The 26,140-nt window shown below is 45.1% G+C and overlaps 1 protein-coding gene across 1 annotated transcript in view; it reads left to right on the plus strand.

Annotated features, from left to right (window-relative positions):
* ampd1 (adenosine monophosphate deaminase 1 (isoform M)) overlaps nt 1-26,140 on the plus strand; it is a 67,624-nt gene that overhangs the window by 14,326 nt on the left and 27,158 nt on the right. Inside the window, exons 4-7 of the mRNA XM_078197751.1 lie at nt 5,545-5,710; nt 9,958-10,174; nt 14,100-14,229; nt 17,584-17,778. Of these exons, the coding sequence (XP_078053877.1) occupies nt 5,545-5,710; nt 9,958-10,174; nt 14,100-14,229; nt 17,584-17,778 (708 nt within the window). The remainder of the gene's footprint in view (nt 1-5,544; nt 5,711-9,957; nt 10,175-14,099; nt 14,230-17,583; nt 17,779-26,140) is intronic.

Raw genomic sequence — 26,140 nt, forward strand, 5'->3', positions numbered from 1 at the left:
TGACTGTGTAGAGTTTGCACATTCTCCCTGTGTCTGCATGGGCTTCCTCTGGGTGCTCCGGTTTAGAACATAGAACATAGAAAGCCACAGCACAAACAGGCCCTTCGGCCCACAGGTTGCGCCGATCACATCCCCACCTCTAGGCCTATCTATAGCCCTCAATCCCATTAAATCCCATGTACTCATCCAGAAGTCTCTTAAAAGACCCCAACGAGTTTGCCTCCACCACCACCGACGTCAGCCGATTCCACTCACCCACCACCCTCTGAGTGAAAAACTTACCCCTGACATCTCCTCTGTACCTACCCCCCAGCACCTTAAACCTGTGTCCTCTCGTAGCAACCATTTCAGCCCTTGGAAATAGCCTCTGAGAGTCTACCCTATCCAGACCTCTCAACATCTTGTAAACCTCTATCAGGTCACCTCTCATCCTTCGTCTCTCCAGGGAGAAGAGACCAAGCTCCCTCAACCTATCCTCATAAGGCATGCCCCCCAATCCAGGCAACATCCTTGTAAATCTCCTCTGCACCCTTTCAATGGCTTCAACATCTTTCCTGTAATGAGGTGACCAGAACTGCGCGCAGTACTCCAAGTGGGGTCTAACCAGGGTCCTATAAAGCTGCAGCATTATCTCCCGACTCCTAAACTCAATCCCTCGATTAATGAAGGCCAGTACGCCGTACGCCTTCTTGACCGCATCCTCCACCTGCGAGGCCGATTTAAGAGTCCTATGGACCCGGACCCCAAGGTCCTTCTGATCCTCTACACTGCTAAGAATGGTACCCTTCATATTATATTGCTGCTTCATCCCATTGGATCTGCCAAAATGGATCACCACATAGTTCAAAGATGTGCAGGTTAGGTGGATTTGCCATGCTAAATTGCCCCTTGGTGTCCCAAGATGTGTAGGTTAGGGGGATTCGTGGGATTAATACGTGGAGTTACAGGGATAGGGCCTGGGTGGGATGCTCTTTCAGAGAGTCAGTGCAGACCCTATGGGCCGAATGGCCTCCATCTGGACTCTAGGGATTCTATGAATCTATTCCCATTGACAAACTGAAGTGGAAACTGCCAGATGAGGGTTGAATTATCACTTACTAAAAGGGAACGCGCTGTTACTGTGACTCTGAGAGCAGCTGGCCTTTTTATATTGGATATTCTGGGACTGGAATAGTCACGCCTGATCGATACGGAAACTTCAGCACCACTCAGCTGACTCTGGCAGCATAACTGTAACTGGATCTGGCTATGGCTTGCCACCTACTATAGTCTACAGATGATTCCATTGTTCTTCCTTTGTGTAGGAGCTTCTGTCAACAGGAACGTTTTTGCCCCTATGTTCCACTAGACCATAATACTAAATAAATCTTCTTCATTTGATATCAAGACTGTGCACATACAAGACATGTTCGCAATAGGTCACATAAAAATAGTTGACAAAATGGTAAGTGATAGAGCAATTGACATTAGACCCATCCAATTACAATGGGACATTTGTCATTGTCAGTCATAGCAATACTTTGAAGTCATGGAATCTGCACATATACCTTCAGTGCCCATAGCCCAGTCTTAATCATTCAGTGTTCCTTTCTGTACTAAAGAAAAAATGTATTCCCAAATATTTCAAAATAACCATTCTAAATATTCTAAGTCAGGGCAGGGACAGCACGGTGACACTGCTGCCTCACAGCACCAGGTTCAATTCCATCCTAGGGTGACTGTCTGTGAGGAGTTTGCACATTCTCCCCGTGTCTGCGTGGGTTTCCTCCGGGTGCTCCGGTTTCTTCCCACAGTCCAAAGATATGCGGGTTAGATTGATTGGCCGTGCTAAATTGCTGCTTGGTGTCAGGGGGGGATTAGCAGGGTAAATACATGGGGTTATGGGGATAGGGCCTGGGTGGGATTGTTGTCGGTGCAGGCTCGATGGGCCGAATGGCCTCCTTCTGCACTGTAGATTCTATGATTCTATAATAACTCAATGTAGGAATTTAGTGCAAAATGAATTCTCAAATAATTTGAATTAAGTAACTCTGAATTCAAAGCATTCTACTCAGAAATTATATTGTCTTTTAATGCAGATTTATTGTCAGCAATTCTGAAAGGAAAATGCACAGAATTGTTTGTTTATTTCATGTCCCTCGTGCACACTTCTGCCCCCTTCGGGGAATAGCGGAGAAGTGTTGGAAGGGTCATCAGGTTGATTAGCTAATCTGTTGTGACCATGGTCAACAAGACCTAGAGCTGGTCTTGAACCCAGAGCTCTTGGCTCACAGGCTGGGGTGTCACTGATTGAGCCTTAAGGCCTTCACCAAGTAACTATAACTCACTCTTACTGTGAGCAACAAGTTCCTTCTTCCTTCTTTGCAAACATAAGACTGAGATCATCATGAGGCAAGTCTAAAGGAAATGCAAATCAAAGCTAACTTTAACCACTGAGGTAACTGATCCATGCAAGTTACTGATACACTGCATGATATTGTAAGTTTATTAGAGTCAGCTAGTGCCATAAACACGATATGATTGAAGTAACTAGCATGAATGGCGCTAACAAACCAAGTTTCTAAGCAGAAAGAACCCAACAACAGGAGTGAAACTGCACATTCACCTAATGTACTACCACTCCCAGTTGGCTGCTACTGAATAGAATCAGAATAATATTTGGCAGATTGCATTTGAAAGAATTATCCAACTATCCAGGGGGCAGCACTGTGGCACAGTGGTGAGCACTGCTGCCTCACAGGCCAAGGACCCAGGTTCGATTCCCTGTCTGTGTGGAGTTAGCACATTCTCCCCATGTCTGGGTGGGCTTCCTCCGGGTGCTCCACAGTCCAAAGATGCACAGATAAGGTGAATTTGCCATGGTGAATTGCCCCTTAGTGTCCCAGGATGTGTGGACTAGCCATTGTAAATGTGCAGGGATATGGGGATAGGGCGTCGGAGGGTGGGACACCTGGGTGAAATCCTCTTTTGGTTCATGCTCCTTGGGTGAAATGGCCTCCATTTGCACTGTAGGGATTCTTTGGTTCTTGGTCCCACTCTGCTCTCTGCAATCTCTTCCTTTTCAATTATTCATCCTGTTTCTTTTGAAAGTTATCACTGGATTTGCTTCCACCAACATCTCAGGCAAAACATTCTGGATCATAATAACTCAGTGAGCGAAAAACTCTCGTCTTGCCCCTGGTTCTTTTGGCAATTGGCTTAAGCCCAGTCCCCTGGTTTCCAGCCCGTCTGCTGGTGGAAGCAGTTTCTCTCCAATCCACTGTATCAGAAACTCCTTGTAATTTTGAACACCTCAATTAACTCGCCCTTTAACTCTGTCTTCTCTAAGGTAAACAATCTCGTCTTGTCTAGTCTTTCCACATAACTGAACTTTCCCCCCCATCCCCAACATCTCCAAGAAAATGGGCAAAGTGTTGAAAAAGGGGCAGGCAATTTACTTCACCTGATCACTGCCTGGACTGTGAAGATGGAAGATGAAAATCTAACCCCAGAGTCTGGTCCATCTTTATGTCCATTGTCTTCAGGTTATACAAGTGGAAACCTGATGTTTTTATTTGTTCTTTTATGAGGTGCGGCATCACTGGCAAGGCCAGCATTTATCCCTATTTACCCTTGAGCTGAGCAGTTTGCTAGGCATCATTATCAGAGACAACCACACTACTATGGATCTGAAGTCACGTATAGGCCACACTGAGTAAGGACAGCATATTTAAGACCATGAGACCATAAGAAATGGACCCCGGAGTAGCCCTCCAACCTGCTCCACCATTCAATTGGATTATTGCTGATCTGACATTTCTCATGCCCACTTTCTTGTCCGACTACCTTCATTCACTTACTGGTCAAAAATCTATCTATTTCAGCCTTAAATATGCATAGGACTCTGCCCCGCAGTTCTCTGGGGCAAGGAATTCCATAGACTCACAACCCTCTGAGAGAAGAAATTCCTCCTCATCTCAGTCTTCGATTGGCGCCTCTTTAATCTGAGACTCTGCCTCTGGTCCTAGACTCTCCCGTGAGGGGAAACATCCTCTCAGCATTTACCCTGTCAAGCCCCTTAAGAATCCTGTATGTTTCGATGAGATCCCCTCTCATTCTTCTAAGTGGAACCATAGAATCCCTACTGTGCAGAAAGAAGCCATGCAGCCCATCAGGTCTGCACCAACTATCTGAAAGAACATCGTACCCACAGGAGTATTGCTCACAGTGCTCCAGATGTGGTTTCACCAGTACCTTGTACAGTTGCAGCAAGACTTCCCTCCTCTTATACTCCAACCCCTTTCAAATAAAGGCCAACATTCCATTAGCCTTCCTGATTACCTGCTGTATCTGTGTGCTAGCTTTCTGTGTTTCGTGCACGAGTACCCACAAGTCCCTTTGTGTTGCAGCTTTCTGCAGTTTTTCTCCATTTAAATAATACTCTGTCAGCAAATTTGGCTACAGTACATTCGCTTCCTTTCTCCAAGTCACTAATATATATTGTAAACCTTTTTATGTACTTAAAGGAGCTCTTATTGTCGTTTTTATACTTCGTTTAGTTACACTCATTTATTTTCTCCCTTTTTAGTCCTTTGTTGGATTCATCACATTCTTCAGGGCTATCACTGACTTTTGCCTCCTTATATGCTCTTTCTTTCAACTTAATACTCTCCTTAACTTTCTTGGTTAGCCATGGTTGGTTTATCCCTTACTGGGATATATTTTTGCTGAGAGTCATGAGTTACCTCCTTAAATGTCTGCCACTGCTTGCTTACTGCCTTTCCTGCTGCTCTATCTGCCCAGTCCACTTTAGCTAACTCTATCCGCATTTCATTGCAGTTCACTTTATTTAAGTCAAACACAATTGTTTCTGACCCAGGTTTCTCACTCTCAAACTGAATATCAAATTCTATCACATTATGATCACTATTTCCTAGGGGATCTTTCACTCTAAAGGACATTAGTGAACCAGATGCTTCCTCTACTGATAGCTTCATGGTATTTTACTGATACTAGTTTTATGTTGCAGATTTTATGAACAGAATTTAAATTCCACCAGCTGCCATGGTGGGATTTGAACTCATATAGAATCATAGAATCCCGACAGAGCAGAAGGAGGCCATTTGGCCCATCGCGTCTGCACTGACCACAATCCTACCCAACCTCTTTTCCCATAACCCCATATATTTACCCTGTTAATCTCCCTAACCCTAGAGTCAATTTAGCATGGCCAATCAACCTAACCTGCATGTCTTTGGACTGTGGGAGGAAACTGGAGTACCTGGAGGAAACCCATGCAGACATGGGGATAATGTGCAAACTCCACATAGACAGTGACCCAAGACCAGAATCGAACACTGGTCCCTGGCACTGTGAGGCAGCAGTGTTAACCCACTGTGCCACCATGCTGCCCTTGATCTCCAGATCATTAATCAGGTGTCTAGATCAGTGACATTACCACTGTACTGTCAAGATGACTGTGCTGATTTAGGAACAATGGAACATTGGGGGAAATTCAAGAGGCTGGATCCACCATGAGATTGACTACTTACTCTTTATGAATAGGTAACCGTGGAAGATTTTGAAGTTGCCTGCAAGGGCCTGTATAGAGCTCTGACCATTCGGGAGAAATACATGCGGCTGTCATTTCAGAGATTCTGCAGAACCACTTCCCACTTCCTGCGGACCATGGGTTGTGAGCAATGGAAAGAGGAGAATGAATTACACCCAGGTAAGGATATAGAAATGTGAGGAAAGATTAAATCCATCTCACTCACCCCAACGGTCGGTCCTATTTCACATTCTGATCCAAACATTTTCATCTATGCCAAAGACAAATTGCACTGCTCTCAGATATAGAATAGAATCAAATTGCTTTCCCATTGATTATCTGAGTCAGTGCCTCTTACATTCTTAAACTACAAAGCCTGGATGAAGGATAGCACGGTGGCACAGTGGTTAGCTCTACTCCCTCGCAGTGCCAGGGACACAGGTTCAATTCCAGCTTTGGATGACTGTGTGGAGTTTGCACGTTCTCCCTGTGTCTGCATGGGTTGCCTCCCACAGTCCAAAGATGTGCAGGTTAGGTGGATTGGCCATGCTAAATTCCCCTCAGTGTCCCAAGATGTGTAGGTTAGGGGGATTAGCGGGGTAAATACTTGAGCCTAGGTAGGATGTGGTGTTGGAGAGTCGATGTGCTTAAATGGCCTCCTTCTGCACTGGAGGGATTCTATGGCTGAAAGTTATGGGAGAGAGGGTGGGTCATCAAGAATAATTGATTAGGTGTCCAGATTGTCAGAGGAGGGATGGCTGAGGAAGATAAAGGGTAGATACAACTTTGGGAAAGAATTGGCTAGAGTTGGATGGTGTTTTATTTAATAAATAGTCTAAATATACCCCCATCCTCATAGCCCTACAAGTGCCTATCCAATTAACTTTTGATCTTTCCTACTTCCACACATTCTCATCGGCAGCGAATTCCAGCTCATTAGCACTCACTGCATTAAGAAAAAGTTCTTCCTCACCCTGCAACCCTGCGCCCAGATTTCTTGCCCAAATCTTTAAACCCACGTCCCATTGTCCTTACACCTGTAGCTGATGGGAACTATTTGTGCCATGTCTACCTTATGTAGATCTGTAAATAATCCTCTGCCCTTCTATTAGATCTCCCCTTGAATCTCTTTGATCAAAGGAGAATAAGGCCAGCTTCTCCAACCTAACCTTATCCGGGAACTATTCTGATAAATCTTAAGGACCCTGACTCACATCCTTCCTGGTGACCAGAACTGGGTGCAGTTGTGGCCTAACCAGAGCTTTATGAAGGGCCAGCATAGCTTTCCCACTTTTCTACTCAATATTCATGATGCCCAAGATCCCATATGTTTTTCAACAGTGTCCTGCCAACATCAAAGATGTCCATAAATACCCAGGTCGCTCCAATCCTGCACACTCTTTAAAATTGTGTCAATAAGTCCATATGGCCTCTCCCTGTCCCGTCTGCTGAAATGCATCACCTCATATTTCTCTATGTTCAATTCCATCTGCCACTGGTTTATTCTGCTAACCTATGTGTGAGGGTTATTTGTATTATCAATTGGCAGGGCTGGAGATAACAATTGGGAGTATGGGGGTTCAACCAAGAAAGGACCTAATCAGTGAAGTGAATGAATGTCTGTGACAGCTAGAATTTTGCAAGGAGTCCTTCTATATCATATCTATCATCGTTAGCCAATAGCCATGCTCTCCACCTTTGCTATGATTTTGTCCATTATGTCTCCTTCCATGTTGCTGTGTATGTGGCGTCTATCTCCTTAAGATGCTACAGCAGAAGTGGGTCACCTGACTTGAGGGTCCAATGTTTAAAGTTTATTTATTGTTGTCACAAGTAGTCTTACATTAACACTGCAATGAAGTTACTGTGAAAATTCCCTAGTCGGCACACTCCGGCGCCTGTTCGGGTGCACTGAGGGAGAATTTATCATGGCCAATGCACCTAACCAGCACGTCCTACAGACTGTGGGAGGAAACAGGAGCACCCGGAGGAAACCCACGCAGGCACGGGGAGAACATGCAGACTGCACACAGACGGTGACCCAGCCGAGAATCGAACACAGGTCCCTGACGCTGTGAGGCAGGAGTGCTAACCACTGTGCCACCGTGCAGCCCGTTGCCCTATTTTGTAACCACATGGTCACAATGAGACAAATGTTTTATGCGTGGTAAGGGGTGCTAAGGGAGGATGAAATGAGTTGTGACTTATTATGGTCTTTAAGCCAATAGGGAAATCAATGCCTCTGTGACAGTGCTACTTACAGGAATGTATGGAATGCAACTGAATTCCACTCCACTATTGCCCATTAGCTGAAATTGCTTGTGTTGTTTATTGTTGGCGAATGTCGGAACATTCCCATGACTCCCATTGTTATTTCAGCTTTCCAAATGTGGAATTGCTTTTTTATCTGTATTTGTAATGTCAAACCTTGACACAGGCATTAGCTGATTCAACTGTGGAAAGTAATGGAGGGAATTAAGATATTTCCTGGGACACTTCTGTTAGATCTGGAGCTTTTAGGCAGGGGGTCAAACTATCAGCGAGGCAAGAATTAAGCAGAGGAGAAGAGTGGGAAAAGTGATGTGGTCAAAGTTGTCTCTGTGTGTTGTCTGCTTTCTAAATGCTTGCTGTGGGGGACTAGATAAAGTGCCATGTTCCTCATTGATTCGCCCAGTCTATTCTCAGCTCTGCTCTTCTCTGTTTCCCTTTCAGCCTTTACCAGGTAACATTGGGGTCACCAGAATGCTGATTGATCACACTCTCCATCCCCATTCATTCTTTGAGGATTTTACATAGAACAATACAGCACGGGAACAGGCCCTTCAGCCCACGGTGTTGTGCCGAACATGACACCAAATTAAACTAGCCCCTTCTGCCTGCCCTTGGACCAGATCCTTCTATTCCCTGCACATTCATGTGCTTATCTATAAGCCCCTTAAACACCCCTATTGTATCTGACTGCACCACCACCTCTGGCAGCGCGTTCCAGACACAGATAGGAGATTAATTATTCCATGTGATGGAGGGATTAAGACCCAAAGCTCCGATGAAAGGTCACAGCCCTGAAATGTTGACCACTTCCCTTGTTAGATGCTACCAGACCTGTTGAATATTTCCGGCTTTATATTAGCACCAAATGTTCCAACTAAAGTTGCTCTATGGGTATACCCCCTTCCCATAATCGAATCTCCTCCCACCTTACAATTACCCACACTTTAACTATGGTCATGTCACCTAATGTCTCATTTGGGCTGGCATCCATTTTATCACATTCTTCCAAGCTGCCTTGACATTATTTTCCATTGTCACATTAGTTTGCACATGTTCAAATGCAGCTAGTTCGGGTGGGAGTTATGGTGAAGCTACTTTTTTTTTCAAGCTTAAACTCCAACCCAGAGCATTTTTTTCTAAACTTAAGCTGGCTTTACATGCCCTTCCTGCTCCGAACCCTCCCCAGTTACATGGGTTGGCAATGGCACCAATATACAGCAAAGAAACTTCCCTTTTTACAGCAGAAATAAAGACAATATTTGCGTTTAAGTACCCCACCTATTTTAGCAGTGGACTGCTTAGCATGGAATGTGTTTTGAAGGCATCCTCAGGCATAGAATTGGAAAATCATACAGCAGAGAGGCAGGTCACTCAGACCATAGTTCCTACCCCTGTTTTTCAAAGGGCTATCCAATTAGTCCCAATTTTCCCCTAGCTCTGAGAATTTTCCCTATTGTCACAGGGGGAGGTGGAGGCGCAGCAGTACCGTCACTGGTGTAGCACTTCAGAAGCCGAGCCTGTGCTCTGAGACATGTGTTCAAATCCCACCACTTCTGCGATTGGAATTTAATATTCAATTAATAAAATCTGGACCTGTAAAGCTAGGTAACCATCAATTGTTTGTTTGAAAACCCCATCTGGTTCACTAATGCCAATGAGAGAAGGAAATCTGGTGTCCTTTACCTAGTCTGGCTCACATGTGACTCCAGAAGCAGAGCAATGGTCTTAACTACCCACTGGAATGGCGCAGGAAGTTACCCAGCTAAAGAGAAATTAGGGATTGGCAACAAATGTTGGCCTTCCCACTGATGCTTGCATAAGAAAGAATGAAATATAGGGATTATAAGAAGGAAGTTCTTAGAATCGAGGTTTGGGGGAAGAATTATTGCAAATGGCACGCTGACTCCTGATTTAGATGCAGGGAGGTAGAAGATGGTGGAGGACAATATAGTTCCAATTGCATTGTTATAGAGGAACCATTGTGTGAAAGTTCAGAGGAGCAATTACCACAATAACATTAACAAAAGGTTAAGGTAGAGGGTTGGAGAGCTGGCAGTGAAGGAAAGATTGATTTCCTCTCATGCAACCATTGTCTTGTACCTGGTATCTGCTTTTATTTATGTCTGGAATAAGAAATGTAATTCTTTTTATTCCAGTATTTACCCACAGTAAGCCTGGAGAGGACCCTTTTGACACAAAGAGTCTACCTGAAAATCTCGACTATATCTGCAAAATGAAAGATGGCGTGATCTTCGTTTATGCCAATAATGAATCAGCCAAGAGGAATGAGCCCAAAGACCTACCCTACCCAGATCTGCCCACCTTCATCGACGACATGAATTTTCTAATTGCCTTGATCGCTCAGGGGCCTGTGTAAGTTAGCATCTCACTGGAAAAGATATTTTAGACTTAACTCTTTCAATTGTCAATTAAAAACATTGGAAATTAAGCTTTCCGAATAGTCCATGAAATCAATGCACTATAGCAGATCAGGAAGCTCCCAGGATTTATATTGGTACATTCATCTTTGCCAAGATAACATGAAAGCAATGGTCCACCAGGCCTCTAGTCTCAGATGGGAAAAAAACAGAGACTTGTTCTGGATAATGTGTGTGTGTATATTAATGCTTACTAAGGACAAGTTCAGGCTCAGCTGTAACTCTTTCCTTGCTCATCTCACGGATCACCTTCTCATACTCACACATCGGGCGGGATTTTCACACTGGGAGGATCTCCCAGTCCGGCTGACATCTCTGCCCCACTGTGGGTTTCGCGATGGCAAGGGATGCATTCAGCGAGAAACCCTGTTGATAGGGACGGGACCAGAAGACCCCGCCACTGTCTAATAACAAGCCACCCTCTGCTGCCATGATATACACGGTGGGCTGGGTGGAAAATTCCGCCCTATATATAGTGATTTTCATTTGAGGGAGGGATTAACCCCACATGACATGATGGCATGGTGGCACAGTAGTTAGCACTGCTGCCTCACAGAGCCAGGGACCCGGGTTTGATTCCCGGCTTGGGTCACTGTCTGTGTGGAGTCTGCATGTTCTCCCTGTGTCTGTGTGGGTTTCCTCTGGGTGCTCCGGTTTCCTCCCACGTTCTGAAAGACGTGCTGGTTAGTTTCATCGGCCATGCTAAATTCTCCCTCAGTGTACCTGAACAGGCGCCAGAGTGTGGTGACTAGGGGATTTTCACAGTAACTTCATTGCAGTGTTAATATAAGCCTACTTGTGACAATAATAAATAAACTTAACCCATCAACAAGCGGAATCTTCCATGCAACATGTGTTTGGAGGTGGCAGAACGTGGCTCATCATTGGCCGGTGGCAGGATCTTCTGATCCCGCCATTGTCAATGGGGTTTCCCATTGAATATAACCCTCGCTGCTGGGAAAACTACGGTGGGGGTGCACTGTCGGCAGGACTGGAAGATCCTGCCAGCACAAACAGCTGGAAAATCCCACCCATTAACTATGACATTAACAATTATATTTAATTATAACTATGATATTAACTATGTAAATCTGTGGAATTCCCTGCCCAGTGAAGCAGTTGAGGCTACCTCGTTGAATGGTTTTTAAGGCAAGGATAGATGAATTTTTGAACAGTAAAGGAATTAAGGGTTATGGTGAGTGGGCGGGTAAGTGGGTTTCCTCCGGGTGCTCCGGTTTCCTCCCACAGTCCAAAGATGTGCGGGTTAGGTTGATTGGCCATGCTAAAATTGCCCCTTAGTGTCCTGAGATGTGTAGGTTAGAGGGATTAGCGGGTAAATATGTAGGGATATGGGCGTAGGGCCTGGGTGGGATTGTGGTCGGTGCAGACTCGATGGGCCGAATGGCCTCCTTCTGCACTGTAGGGTTTCTATGATTTCTATGAAGTGGAGCTGAGTCCACAAAAAGATCAGCCATGATCTTATTGAATGGCGGAGCAGGCTTGGGGGGGCCAGATGGCCTACTCCTGCTCCTAGTTTTTATGTTTTTATGTTCTAACTATATGACATTAATTACATAAGATTAACTCTATGTGACATTCAGTGGGTTAACACCTTACCCTATGGTTTTCTGCTCTGAATATAATTTACTCATTAGTACGGGATATTTAAAGATGGTTTTACCACTCTGCAATTACAGTGAAGCAAACCTTGACTGATTTATTTTAAAATATAAAGGATTGTACGCTAAAATGGAATGAGACATGCCTACTCCACCAAATGTTCAATCTCAGGAGAGCTGCTTTATTTAAAACAAAACGCTGCGGTCTGAGGTGTTAATCCACTGAATGTAACATGGCTAATTCACAATACCCCTGTTCCTGGGAACTGTTCCTTTAGAATGGACAACTGTGCACGTCACTCCACTATTTGAGAGAGGGAAACTGGTGAACAAAAGACCAGCTAGCCCACTATCTGTTATTGGGAAAGTACTAGAATCAATAATGAGGATAGAGTGACTGAACACTTTGAAAAGTTTCAGCTGTTCAGAGAGTCAGCTTGGACTTGTGAATGCTCAAGATTGATTTGTGAACTCATTAGCAGTGACTAATGTAATGGATAGGGGAATGTGGATGGTTGTTGTTTATATGGACTTTCTGAAGGTTTAAGTTTATTAAGTTTACAAGCGAGCTTACATTAATGCTGCAATGAAGTTACTGTAAAAATCCCCCAGTCACCACGCTCCGGCGCCTGTTCAGGTACACTGAGGGAGAATTTAGCATGGCCAATGCACCTAACCAGCACGTCTTTCGGACTGTGAGAGGAAATCAGAGCACCTGGAGGAAACCCACGCAGACACGAGGAGAACATGCAAAATCCACAGACGGCGACCCAAGTCAGGAATCGAACCTGGGTCCCTGGCGCTGTGAGGCAGCAGTGCTAACCACTTGTGAGCTAAAGTTGAAGCTCATAGAATTGAAAGAAAATGATTGACCTGGTTAGGAATTGCCTGAGCAGGAGGAAACAGAGTAAGGATAATGGGCAAGTGCTCTAATTGACGCAATGTGACTAGAGTTCACTCTCTTGGAACCACAACTGCACGTTGTATTGGTTAATGTCTTAGAAGATTATGACAAAAAAAGCCACATCAAAATTGCTGATGACAGAAAAGTTGGATTGACGTTATCAAGGTATTGAAGGGAAGTGCAGATAGGGAGAATCTATTTATGCTAGTTGGGAAATAAGAAGTAGGGGCATAGTCAAAAGATTAGAGCCAGAACTTTCAGGAGTAAAATTAGGAAACACTTTGACACACAAAGGATGGTACAAGTTTGGAACTCTCTTCCAACCCAATTGGATCAATTGCTAATTTTGAAACTGAAATTGATTGATTTTCTGTTCACCAAAGGGATATAGGGCAAAGGCAGGGATATGGAGTTAGGTGGCAGATTCGCCATGGGGCGGAATTCTCTGGTCTCCCACGGCATGCACCGCTGCCAGCGAGAATGGAGATTTTGGTGCTCAGCCAAATCTCCATTCACTGCAGTAGGACTGGAGAATCCCAGCCGCGGGCGAGGCTGGAGAATCCCGGCCATGATCTCATTGAATGGCAGAACAGGTTTGAGGGATTAAGTGGCCTCCTCCTGTTCCCATGTTCCCAGAGGCCAGGGGCTGATTTCTCCTCCCAATTGCTCCCCACCAACAGAAAAAGCCAAACATTGCATTTATATTTTACCCTATCATGCTGCAGTGTTACTGTTATTGGAATTGCTTTGGAGTGTAGTCGCAGTTATGTATAGAAGCACGGCAGCCAAATACTGACATCAAGGTGTCACAAAGAGCTCACGGATAATCAAGGCCTCAATATGTTTTGTTGGCGGAATGAATGCCCAGCTCTCTGCTTTTCTTTAAATATTGCCACGGGACCTTTTACAGCCCTAGGTTTACAAACTCATCATAAACACAATGCAGAATCACAGAATACTACAGTGCAGAAGAGGCCCTTCGGCCCATCGAGTCTGCACCGACGCATGAATCACTGCACCAAAGTATCAGCCTTAAATTATGGGAATAACCTTAACCAAACTCAGCCAATGGGGAACAATAGCAGCATCAAATTTGGCATGACACTCAATCTGGTCAGTGCCCTGTCAGGCAGGGTAGGATAAAGTTACCCACGTGCGCTCAATTTCAGAAACGGGATTTAAACCCATAACCTTCATGAAAGGCAGAAGTGTTTTATCTATTTTCTGTGTGATCCTCCCCTATTACGTGCAATAGAATAATCAGCTTTGCAGATGAGAACAAAGTTCTATTTTGTTTTGAAATGGGATTGATTTCCTTTCTTGGTTCCTTGGTTTAGAAAAACGTATGCCCACCGACGCTTGAAGTTTCTTAACTCTAAGTTCAACCTACACGAAATGCTGAATGATATGGAAGAGATGAAAGAAGTGAAGAGTAATCCTCACCGAGATTTCTACAATGTCAGGAAGGTAGAGTGCTTGTCTCTTTCTCCTGGTGTATAACGCAGCAGTGGACGCACGTGCCTTACCGCACTGCTGTCTCTGAATCACATTTACTGCATTCTCCTGAAATTCTCAGCCATCACTCATTGATAGAAACATAGAAACTAGAAGCAGGAGTAGGCCATTCGGCCCTTCGAGCCTGCTCCGCCATTCATTTTCATCATGGCTGATCATCAAATTCAATATCCTGATTCCCCTCTTTCCCCATATCCCTTGATCCCTTTAGCCCCAAGAGCTATATCTAATTTCTTCTTGAAATCACACGATATTTTGGCCTCAATGGTAGTGAATTCCACACATTCACCACCCTTTGGGTGAAGAAATTTTTCCTCACCTCAGTTCTAAAAGGCCTTATCCTCAAACTGTGGCCCCTAGTTGTGGACTTCCCCACCATCAGGAACATTCTTTCTGAATCTACCCTGTCTAACCCTGTTAGAATTTTATAAGTTTCTATGAGATCCCTTCTCATTCTTCTAAACTCCAGTGAATATAATCCGAACCGACTTAGTTTCTCCTCATATGACAGAGCTGCCATCCCAGGAATCAGCCTGATAAACCTTCACTGCACTCTCTCTATGGCAAGAGTATCCTTCCTCAAATAACGACACCAAAATTGCAGCAAAACATCCCTATCCCTATAATCAAACTGATGCACTCAATACTTCCTGGCCTCAGTGAGTTTAAAAAAAGGCATAAAAGCAAAAGTGAAAGTAAATAGAAGTGCAGTGAGAGAGAAAGAAACAAAAAGGAGAGCAAGGGAGATGGACAGATGTGAAAAGGAGAGAAGAACATAGGAGATAGAATAGAATGAAGAAGAAGTAAGAGAGTGACAGAACTGGAAGAGAAGAAGGAGGACAAAGTCAAGGAGAGAGAGGAATGGGAAGACATAAGAAATGAAGGTGACAGAAGGACAAAAGTGGCAAGTTGATGCGCGATTGATTCACACGGGAGGCTAGAACGTACCTGGGAATAAAGGCTTTTATTCACTACAAATAGGAGCACACTACTCAACAATATTATCCCAGACTAAAGACTACTAGGAAGTAGCAGTGACCTTTATACTCCTGTAAGAAGGCGGAGTCCTGGGCGGAGCCAAACGGAGTGTACCACATAAACAGTAATAACAGGTGGAACACCCAACAACCCTAACCCCAACAGTAATGAGAGTAACATATATACAAGTATCCATAGTGGTAACCATCTATGGTTCACCACACAGATGTGAAAAGGAGAGAAGAGCATAGGAGATAGAGTAGAATGAAGAAGAAATAAGAGAGTGATAGAACTGGAAGAGAAGAAGGAGGACAAAGTCAAGGAGAGAGAGGAATGGGTAGACATAAGAAATGAAGGTGACAGAAGGACAAAAGTGGCAAGAGAGTGAGGGGGGAAAGAGACAGATGGAAAAATGAAGAGAGAAAGAGAGGGATGAAAGTGAAGGCAGAGAGGGACAGATAGGCTAGCCATGATACAGCCTTTTCCTCTAAGTATACAGCTCCTAGGGATAATAGGAGCTTTGTAAATACGCAGCCTTTGTTTCCTCTTGGCCTGCCTTCTGTTTCATTTCCATGTTTCATTTATCTCCGCTCAGGAATTTTGCCCACCACAGTGCTAATGCTATCCTAACCCCTCATTACCTTCAGTCTTTCTATTTTCCAGCTGTCATTCCAGGCTAGAATTCCTGGATGACGCCTATAGCTATTCTCTCTGCCATTCTTGGTTGTCTCTGAAGAGCCCATCAACACTTCCAATGTTGCCTGTTTGCAAGCAGCAATCCTAAATCCCCAATCCTCCCATCCTGCTGAACTTCCCAAATAGTGCTGTAACTGGTGACTAATCTCGTCAACCAGCTTCTTCCCTCTTGCTTAACTCTGTCCTCACTAAATGGCTGATTACCCAAGTTTCCTTCCTGATCCCCGTGGTAACTGACTTTGTAAATGGGTGTCTTCCACTGTCATCATCATACCTTTCCTGAAAATGTCCACCTTAGTCACACTGTGCTTCTAACTGCTGCTCCATCATTAATGCCCTTTTCCTCTTCAAAGCCTTTGAACATGTTGTCATCTCCCAAATCAATGCTGATCTTTCCTGTAAAATAACCAGGTTTCCTCTGCTGTTTCAGTACTGTAACAGTAATGGGTGGCACAGTGGTTAGCACTGCTGCCTCACAGCGGCGGGGACCTGGGTTTGATTCCCGGCTTGGGTCACTGTCTGTGCGGAGTCTGCGCGTGCTTCCTGTGTCTGCGCCGGTTTCCTCCCACCGTCTGAAAGACGTGCTGGTTAGATACATTGGCCATGTTAAATTCTCCCTCAGTGTACCCGAACAGGTGCCAGAGTATAGCAACTAGGGGGTTTTCACAGTAACTTCATTGCAGTGTTAACGTAAGCCTACTTGTCAAACTAATAAATAAACTTTAAATTTTAAACAGTCATAATCAAAGTCACAGATTCCATCTTTAGTAATTGTGACATTATCCCTCCTTGCCTTCTGCCTCTCTGTGGCCTTTGATTTGCCGTCCATTCTCCCTCAATACCTCCCCTCAAATGTCGAGTCCAGTGGTTCCACATTTACACATCCGATTGTAACTAGAGTACCTCCAGCGATTTGTATTTGTCCCATCCTCTCATTCATACCTCCGCAGTCCCCAAGAGACTCTGTCACCTCCACCCTTGGCCCTTCCTTTTCTTCATCTCCAAGTTGCTTGATGATGGGTCGGTTTGCCCATGTGTACTGATAACTCCCAGCTGCTTCGTTCCAACACCTCTCACAATCCATCAAAGGCCTCTGTGTCTTAGGCAGCTTGTCAGGAATTCCACATTCTCAAAAGAGTTGCTGTCTCCTCCAGTTGAATACGAGTAGACCATTGTCATTGCCCCCATCCCAAGCTCCTTTTCCTTGCCTCCGACTCCAGCCCTTTCCCCATCCACTAGCGAAGCCTGAACCAGGCTGCCTGCAACCTCAACGCACTACTCCAGCCCAACACGCCAGATAGACTGGGCAGCATGAGCCTACCTGACGTCAGAACAACTTATTGATGATCAGCCTACTTACTGTGATGCAGAAGCCAATATTGCCGCTCCAAAAACATTGCTTACGCATTCTCCTACACAACTCATATTTCATCAGGGCTTCCAAACTTTTTTGCCTCTATCTGTCAATGTGAAGCTTTGAAAGCCCAGGGTTGGTGTCATCTAATTTCTAGGTTAACCTCATCCATTTTCTTGCTCCGCTAAACCTCGGTGACGTCCTACACTGTGAGCTTCAGACTTTAACACACGCGAGGAAGTCCAAGTAATGTTCATCTCTATTTTCTCTCTTCTCAGGTTGACACACACATCCACGCAGCAGCCTGCATGAATCAGAAACACCTTCTGCGCTTTATAAAGAAATCCACAAAGATTGACTCCGATCGTGTTGTCTCGACCTCCAAGGATCAGAAGCTAACTCTGAAAGAGCTCTTTGATAAGCTGAAATTGAATGCCTATGACCTGACGGTTGATTCCTTGGACGTCCACGCGGTAAGTGTAGAACATAGAACATAGAACATTACAGCACAGTACAGGCCCTTCGGCCCTCGATGGTGCGCTGACCAGTGAAACCAATTCAAAGCCCATCTAACCTACACTATTCCAATATCCATATGTTTATCCAATGACCACTTAAATGCCCTTAACGTTGACGAGTCCACTACTGCTGCAGGCAGGGCATTCCACGCCCTTACTACTCTCTGAGTGAAGAACCTACCTCTGACATCTGTCCTATGTCTATCACCCCTCAATTTAAAGCTATGTCCCCTCGTGCTAGCCATCACCATCCGAGGAAAAAGGCTCTCACTATCCACCCTATCTAATCCTCTGATTATCTTGTATGCCTCTATTAAGTCACCTCTTAACCTTCTTCTCTCTAACGAAAACAACTTCAGGTCTCTCAGCCTTTCCTCATAAGACCTTCCCACCATACCAGGCAACATCCTAGTAAATCTCCTCTGCACCCTCTCTAATGCATCCACATCCTTCCTATAATGCGGCGACCAGAACTGTACGCAATACTCCAAATGCGGCCGCACCAGAGTTTTGTACAGCTGCAACATGACCTCCTGGCTCCGAAACTCAATCCCTCTACCAATAAAAGCTAACATTCTGTACGCCTTCTTAACAACCCTATCAACCTGGGTGCCAACTTTCAGGGATCTATGCACATGGACACCGAGGTCTCTCTGTTCATCCACACTACCAAGTATCTTACCATTAGCCCAGTACTCTGTAATCCTGTTACTCCTTCCAAAGTGAATCACTTCACACTTTTCCACATTGAACTCCATTTGCCACCTCTCAGCCCAGCACTGCAGCTTATCTATATCCCTCTGTAACCTGCAACTGCCTTCCGCACTGTCCACAACTCCATCGACTTTAGTGTCACATTTAAGACATCTATGTCTGAAGGAAGTGTGGGCTGCGAATGAGGCTATGAGACTAGCCCATACCTCTTGGCCCAATCTCCTTTTCAGTGTAAATCTCTTGTGGAAGCATTACGGTGCTGAATCCACCCAATATTGGTCCAAAGATGTGCGGGTTAGGTTGATTGGCCATGCTAAAATTGCCCCTTAGTGTCCTGGGATGCGTAGGTTAGAGGGATTAGTGGGTAAATGTGTAGGGTTATAGGGGTGGGGCCTGGGTGGGACTGTGGGCAGTGCAGACTCGATGGGCCAGATGGTCTCTTTCTGCACTGTAGGGATTCTATGATTCTATACTGGGAGCAAGTAGTCAGGCAGAAGTTTAAGGTTAAGCACAAGATGGCAACTGAAATAAGCCTTAACTCCAGGGGCGGACTTACACTCTGTGGGGCCCCGTGCCCACCTTCATTTCTGGAACCACCCCCCCCCCCCCCCCCCCCCCCCACCTCCACCTCCACCCCATGACATCATGCCCCTCCCCCAAGGGTAATAACTAAGTAATGTAATATGTTCTTGTTTCTTTTCATAAGTTGGTTTCATCACGGGGTTTAATTCACGGGAAATAAACAGTTTGTGAGTCAGTACAATTCACAACCAGCTATAGCACAGGCTTTCAGCTTAAATTTATAGGGATGTTGTCTAGAATGCATTCATTGCCCAGGAGGTCAGAGAGTGAGGGAGAGAGGAACATTACTGCCATATTGGGTTCTAAGAAGCTGACACCACTCACAGGCTATAGACAGGCTCTCGCTGACAGTAAAAGGCCCCAGTCACCAGACCCCCACTGCAGTTCATACCAAAGCTCACAGACAGGGCTGCAAGAATCCAGATGCAAACTGAGTTCACTCTTTACTGCATTTCCCCCGATTAAATTAAGGTATCTCATTTTATTATTGACATTCGTACTCTTAAACATTCATTTAAAAATATAGAAAGTGAGAGACAGAGAGATGGGTGCAGCCAGGTTGAATAGATCTCCCGACTCCTCAGAGCCCCCACATACCTAACACCCACACCGTCCCTCCACACACTTCACCAAGCTCACCGTTATTATGCAGCAAACGCAGCAGGGAAAATGCACCAAATAACTTCCCACAAACGGCCATGAGAAGATATTCAGGTAAAACCTTTTCAGTAACTGGAAAGAGTGCAGAAAAGATTTACTAGGATGCTACCGGGACTTGATGGTTTGAGTTATAAGGAGAGGCTGGATAAACTGGGACTTTTATCCCTGGAGCGTAGAAGGCTGAGGGGTGATCTTATAGAGGTCTATAAAATAACGAGGGGCACAGATCAGCTAGATAGTCAATATCTTTTCCCAAAGGTAGGGGAGTCTAAAACTAGAGGGCATAGGTTTACGGTGAGAGGGGAGAGATACAAAAGTGTCCAGAGGGACAATTTTTTCACACAGAGGGGGGCGAGTGTCTGGAACAAGCTGCCAGAGGTAGTAGTAGAGGCGGGTACAATTTTGTCTTTTAAAAAGCGTTTAGACAGTTACATGGGTAAGATGGGTATAGAGGGATATGGGCCAAATGTGGGCAATTGGGACTAACTTAGTGATAAAAACGGGACAGCTTGGACAAGTTGGGCCGAAAGGCCTGTTTCCATGCTGTAAACCTGTATGACTCAATGACTCTAATATTACCTGAAGGGGATTCATGGATCAGTGATGAGTTTTACTGCAGCATTAATATCTCAAGCCTGATGATGCTCACAGACTTGATTTGACTATTATTATCACATATATTGGGGTACAGTGAGAAGTAATGTTTCTTTCGCGCTATACAGGCAAAGCATACTGTACATAGAGAAGGAAAGGAGAGAGTGCAGAATGTATTGTTACAGTCATCGCTAGGGTGTAGAGAAAGATCAACTTAATGCGAGGTAGGTCCATTCAAATGTCTGATGGCAGCAGGGAAGAGTCGGTTGGTACCTGACCTCAGACTTTTGTATATTTTTCCCGATGGAAGAAGGTGGAAGGGAGTATGTCCAGGGTGCGTGGAGTCCTTGAATATGCTGGCTGATTTCCCGAGGCAGCGGGAAGTGTGGACAGTGTCAATGGATGGGAGGCTGGTTTGCATGATGGACTGGGCTTCGTTCACAACCCTTTGTAGTTTCTTGCGGTCTTGGGCAGAGCAGGAGCCACACCAAGCTGTGATACTGGAAATCTTTCTATGGTACATCTGTAAAAGTTGGTGAGAATTATAGCGGACAGACTGTACACAGGTGCCCACTGAGAAGAACAGGTCCCAGTCAAACAGGACATCTCCCTCCACAGATCACAACATGTGTGGTCACACAGAGCTGGGAGGAGCTGGAGTGGGATCCGCCCACCCTCCATCACTTAAAATAACACCTTACATTTCTGTGTATCACATTCCTGAGTTAAACGTTTAAATAAAAGAAGAAGCAACCTGGAAGGCAAAGAGTAGGAATGATAGAGAGAGAGGGGGGGAAGGGATAGAAAGAGATGAATGGAATAGATAGTTTGAATAGATCCATCCAGAACATGGACCTAATGAGAAACTGGAATAGTTGCTGGTTTTGTGCTAACTTGTTGCAGATAGTAACTGATACTTAAAACATTTCCATGCAGCTCTTGTCCACCTAGTCAACAGAGAAATACATTAAAAAACATTACTGAAAATAAACTATTTAGGTTGAATAGCTAAAAATCATATTTCTCCAATATGATTTTTTAAAAGTGTGAACAATAGTATAAATTACTTTTAGCATTCTCACGGATATTATTTTGGAGTTTGCTATAAAATTAAATAAGATCTTCCCACTTTAACTGGGCATGCAAATATTTTTTGGCGCTGAGTTTGTAACATTTGAACAGCTGGTGGCAGTTGAAATATAATGAGAGGACGACACACACCTCCCCCCCCCCACACACCTCCCCCCCCCCCCCACACACCTCCCCCCCCACACCCCTTCCCCACTCACACCCCCACCCAACTCACACCCCACCCCCGCACTCACACCCTCACACCGCCCCCCACACCCCCCCACTCACACCCCCACACTTTCACACCCCCACACTCCAACCCACTCACATTCCCACATCCCCCACACCCCCCCCCCACTCACACCCCCACCCAACTCACACCCCACCCCCGCACTCACACCCCCACACCCGCCCCACTCACACCCCCACCCCATTACTCACACCCCCACACTCCACCGCACTCACATTCCCACATCCCCCACACCGCCCCCCACACCCCCCCCACTCACACCCCCCCACTCACACCCCCACATCCCCCCCACTCCCCGACACATCCCCACTCACACCCCCACATCCCCCCCCACTCATACCCCCACTCACACCCCGACTCACAACCCCACACCCGCCCCACTCACGCCCCCCCCACTCACCCCCCAATACTCCCCCCACTCAGACCCCCACACACCCCATCACGCCCTCCACTCACACCCCCATACAACTGCACTCATACCCCCACAAGCCCCCATCACACCCCCACAACCCCTCCACTCACAACCCCTCAACCCCCCAACTCACACCCTCACACCCCCACAACCTCCTCCCCCTCCCCATTCACACCTCCCCCACTCACACCATCACAATCTCCTCCCCCTACTCACACCCCCCAGGGACCAAATAATATTGTAGCAAAAACAAAATGGTGTGTCTGCTTTCACCCACAGATTTATACCACCGTCCAACTGCAGCTTAACTACTCAGAAGTTATATTTAAAACATTATCACCCTTGTTATGTAACAAATGTCACAGGCAAATTGCACAGGGCAGGCTTCTCCAGGCAACCACGATTATATTTTCAGATCAAGCTGTTTCAGTAATATTATCCGTGGGGTATTTATTGATCAGAATACCAGAGGGATGAGCATTACTGCAGGATTAATATCTCAAAGCAGGGAACACTCACAGGCTCTGCACATGCGCTCGACAACAAGAACAGGGCCCAGTCAAAGAGCAAGTTCCTCCCACGGCACACAGCAACATGAATACACGGCATTGGATGCAGCAAGAGGGAGGTGGGGTTCAATCCTTCACCCATCCTCCGCCACTTAAATTAACAGCTTATTTCATTGCAGTTTATCACTATATTCTAAATTAAACTTATAATTGCAGAAACAAGTAGGGAATCTGGAAGATAGAGAGGGGCAGAAGGTGGAGAGAGAGATAATGGAAGACAGAAGCAAGAGAGAAAGAACTAAAAGTGAGAGAGACCTGGATGCTTCATTGTTCGATTAATATCAGCTCACTAAAACCTGGTCTGGGAAATATTTCCAGGTTTATGGGGAAAGTGCGGAGAGTAGGGCTAATTGGTTAGTTCTTTCAAAGGGACAATGCAGGCACGATCGGCCCAAATGGCAAATATTAGATGTTGTGGTTTACAAGGCCACAGGCCAATGGAACAGTAAGTTGCTAAATCTGTTATATAATTCAGGGTAATCCTTTTAAAATGGCACTTTAGTGCAGTTATACCATTTTACAGCAGCAACTGGTATTCTAAAATATGGCCGAATGCACCATTTGCATTCGACCAAAATACATTGGTTGGATTAGATACTTCAAATTCAGTGGAAACAATGGTGTCATTCACTGTAGTGATTGCCAGTAACAATCTACACTGAGGGGGGCACATTTCCTGGCAATGATATGCACTCTAACGTGCTAAATATATATTGTGGTCTGCACTATTTCATTGGGACACACTACACTGATCTATTCATAGAATCCCTACAGCACGGAAGGAGAGCATGCGATCCATCGAGCCTGCACTGACTACAATCCCACCCAGGTCCTATCCCCAACAACCCCATGTATTTACCCTGCTAATCCCCCAGACACTAAGGGGCAATTTAGCATGGCCAATCCACCTAACCTTTGGAGTGTGGGAGGAAACCGGAGCACCCGGAGGAAACTCACGCAGACATGGGGAGAACGTGCAAACTCCACGCAGCCAGAGACCTGAGGCCGGAATTGAACCTGGGTCCTTGGCGCTGTGAGGCAGCAGTGCCAATGCCAATGCAAGGTCAGATAATCCCACCCCACAATTCAGAAATACTTCATTGGCTGAAAATCGCTTTGTGATGCCTGGTAGTCACGAAAAGCGCACTGTCAATGCGGATCTATCTTTTATGGTCTGACACTGTGCCACCCCATATCTTGATGAGAGCATGAAACTTTGGTGCTCTGACACTACTCTAGATGGATCTGCAATAGGTTGTACTCCCAGTTCATGCCGGGCGCTGTATAATTCACAGTGGAGCATACTGAATGTTCAGTTAGTAAAGTCTGTTTTAACTTTTCCAGGGTAGCTCCCAGTGGGAGCTGACTTTGGAAACTCAGTCCTTTATTTTCCACTTGGAAGCTGAAATGCTTGTTTCAGGGAGCCTTTTCGGAATGCATTTAAAATGATTGAAGTGTTGTGTGCAATGCGGTGATACACATCGGCAACAACCGAAGGCAGAATTAGTCGAAACGGCTTTGGCCAAAAGAGAAACAGATCAGTATGTGTTCACGTGACGCTCCATGCAACATAGCAGCTCTGCGGGGGTTTTTAAACAGGTTTCCCAACTTGTGACTAAACTTGTGGAGTGCGTGAAATATATCACAATCATTTCTCACTCACATCCAACACCAACCAATTCCGGAATGGATTAAAACAAATGGCACCTCCGGCCTGACACTGCTGGGGAAGGTTTGCAAATAACTCCCACCCAAATTAACCCGGGAAAGGAGTTTAACTCCGGTGAAGGCTAAAGTCAATAGGAAACCGATCGGTTAAAATGGACTGAGTTAAACGGCAGCACGGTGGCACAGTGGTTAGCAATTAGTGGGTTCAATCCCGGCCTTGGGTCACTGTCTGTGCGGAGTTTGCGCTTTCTCCCCGTGTCTGCGTGGGTTTCCTCCTGGTTATTATTACATTACTGTTTGTGGGAGCTTTCTGTGCACCAACTGGCTGCTGCACAGCGACTATGGGCGGGATTTCCCGGCGTTGCCAGCAGAAGGCATCGCTGATGAGGTCATTTGGAGAACGGCCAAAAGTCAACTGACATTTTTGCTGCCCTTCAATTTTCCCGCCTCGCTCATGCCAATGCAAGGTCGCATAATCCCATCCCACAATTCAAAAATACTTCATTGGCTGAAAATCGCTTTGCGATGCCTGGTAGTCACAAAAAGCGGCAGGTAATTGCAGATCTTTTTTTGTCTGACATCTGTAACAAAGGTTTGACAGTTGAATTGTGTCAAGTGTCACAGTATAGTCAGGATATTTCAAATATCTCCCAAGGATGCAGTTCACTGTGAGCGGACAATATGTTAAGACACAATAGGACTCTGATATAACAGTGGAGTTATTATAGCATGTTATCAGGGCCACTGATGTGACCAAGTCAAACTCTGTTTTAATTCATATTGACCAGAATTCTGCAGTCAGTGGCATTTGGCACTGACCTTGAACCAAACTACAAACCTAACTAATGCAATAGTGGGTTGAAAATAAGGGTGGCGCGGTGGTTAGCACTGCTGCCTCACAGCGCCGGGGCCCGGGTTTGATTCCTAGCTTGGGTCATTGCCTGTGTGGAGTCTGCACGTTCTCCCCGTGTCTGCGTGGGTTTCCTCTGGGTGCTCCAGTTTCCTCCCACAACCAAAAGACGGACTGATTAGGTGCATTTGCCATGCTAAATTCTCCCTCAGTGTACCCGAACAGGCACCAGAGTTTGGCGACTAGAGAACTTTCACTGTAACTTAATTGCAGTGTTAATGTAAGTGACACTATTAAATAAACTTAAAAAAGAATTTTAGCTCCAAGGAGAAAGCATTCCCTTGTGGTATGGACCTCAATGTGGCCCTGTAGTATTGTCTGTGTGGGAGGCAAGGACAGATCATGTGCTGCAGTGACTGGAAGCCATGTCCAAAGACTCTGCCCTAACCAAGCTGTTCCAGGGTCTGTCATGTTTAAAAGTCTTGAAACCAAAGATCAAATCAGATTAATTTGATCAGAATCATTTTCCAAAATCATCAATTTATGCATATTTTAAAGCCATATAAATAATTTTTTTAAAGCCATGTGCATTAAAACATTTAAAAAGTCTAATCAAATTGTTGAAAACAACATTTACAGTAAAACATATAAGTCAAATAAATCTTATTAAATCCTTTTGAAGATCTGAAAAGTCATGATTAAAGGTTATATACATCAAAACTTGAGAAGACGGATAAATCTTGTTAAATCTTTTAGAACGTTTGAAAAGAATCTGATGAAAAGTTGAAAAAAACTACCTTTGTTCCTGACAGCTTTATTTGAAAGTTCCTTCTGGTTCCAGTGTCCACAAGTATGTGCAAAATGAGGAAAGAATCTTAACATCTTGAAATACCCACCCGAAAACTTTTAGTCAGAACAGTTCAATGTTGGTGATTTGATTTATTATG

Source organism: Mustelus asterias, chromosome 25, assembly GCF_964213995.1.
Source record: "Mustelus asterias chromosome 25, sMusAst1.hap1.1, whole genome shotgun sequence".
NCBI classification, from domain to species: Eukaryota; Metazoa; Chordata; class Chondrichthyes; order Carcharhiniformes; family Triakidae; genus Mustelus; species Mustelus asterias.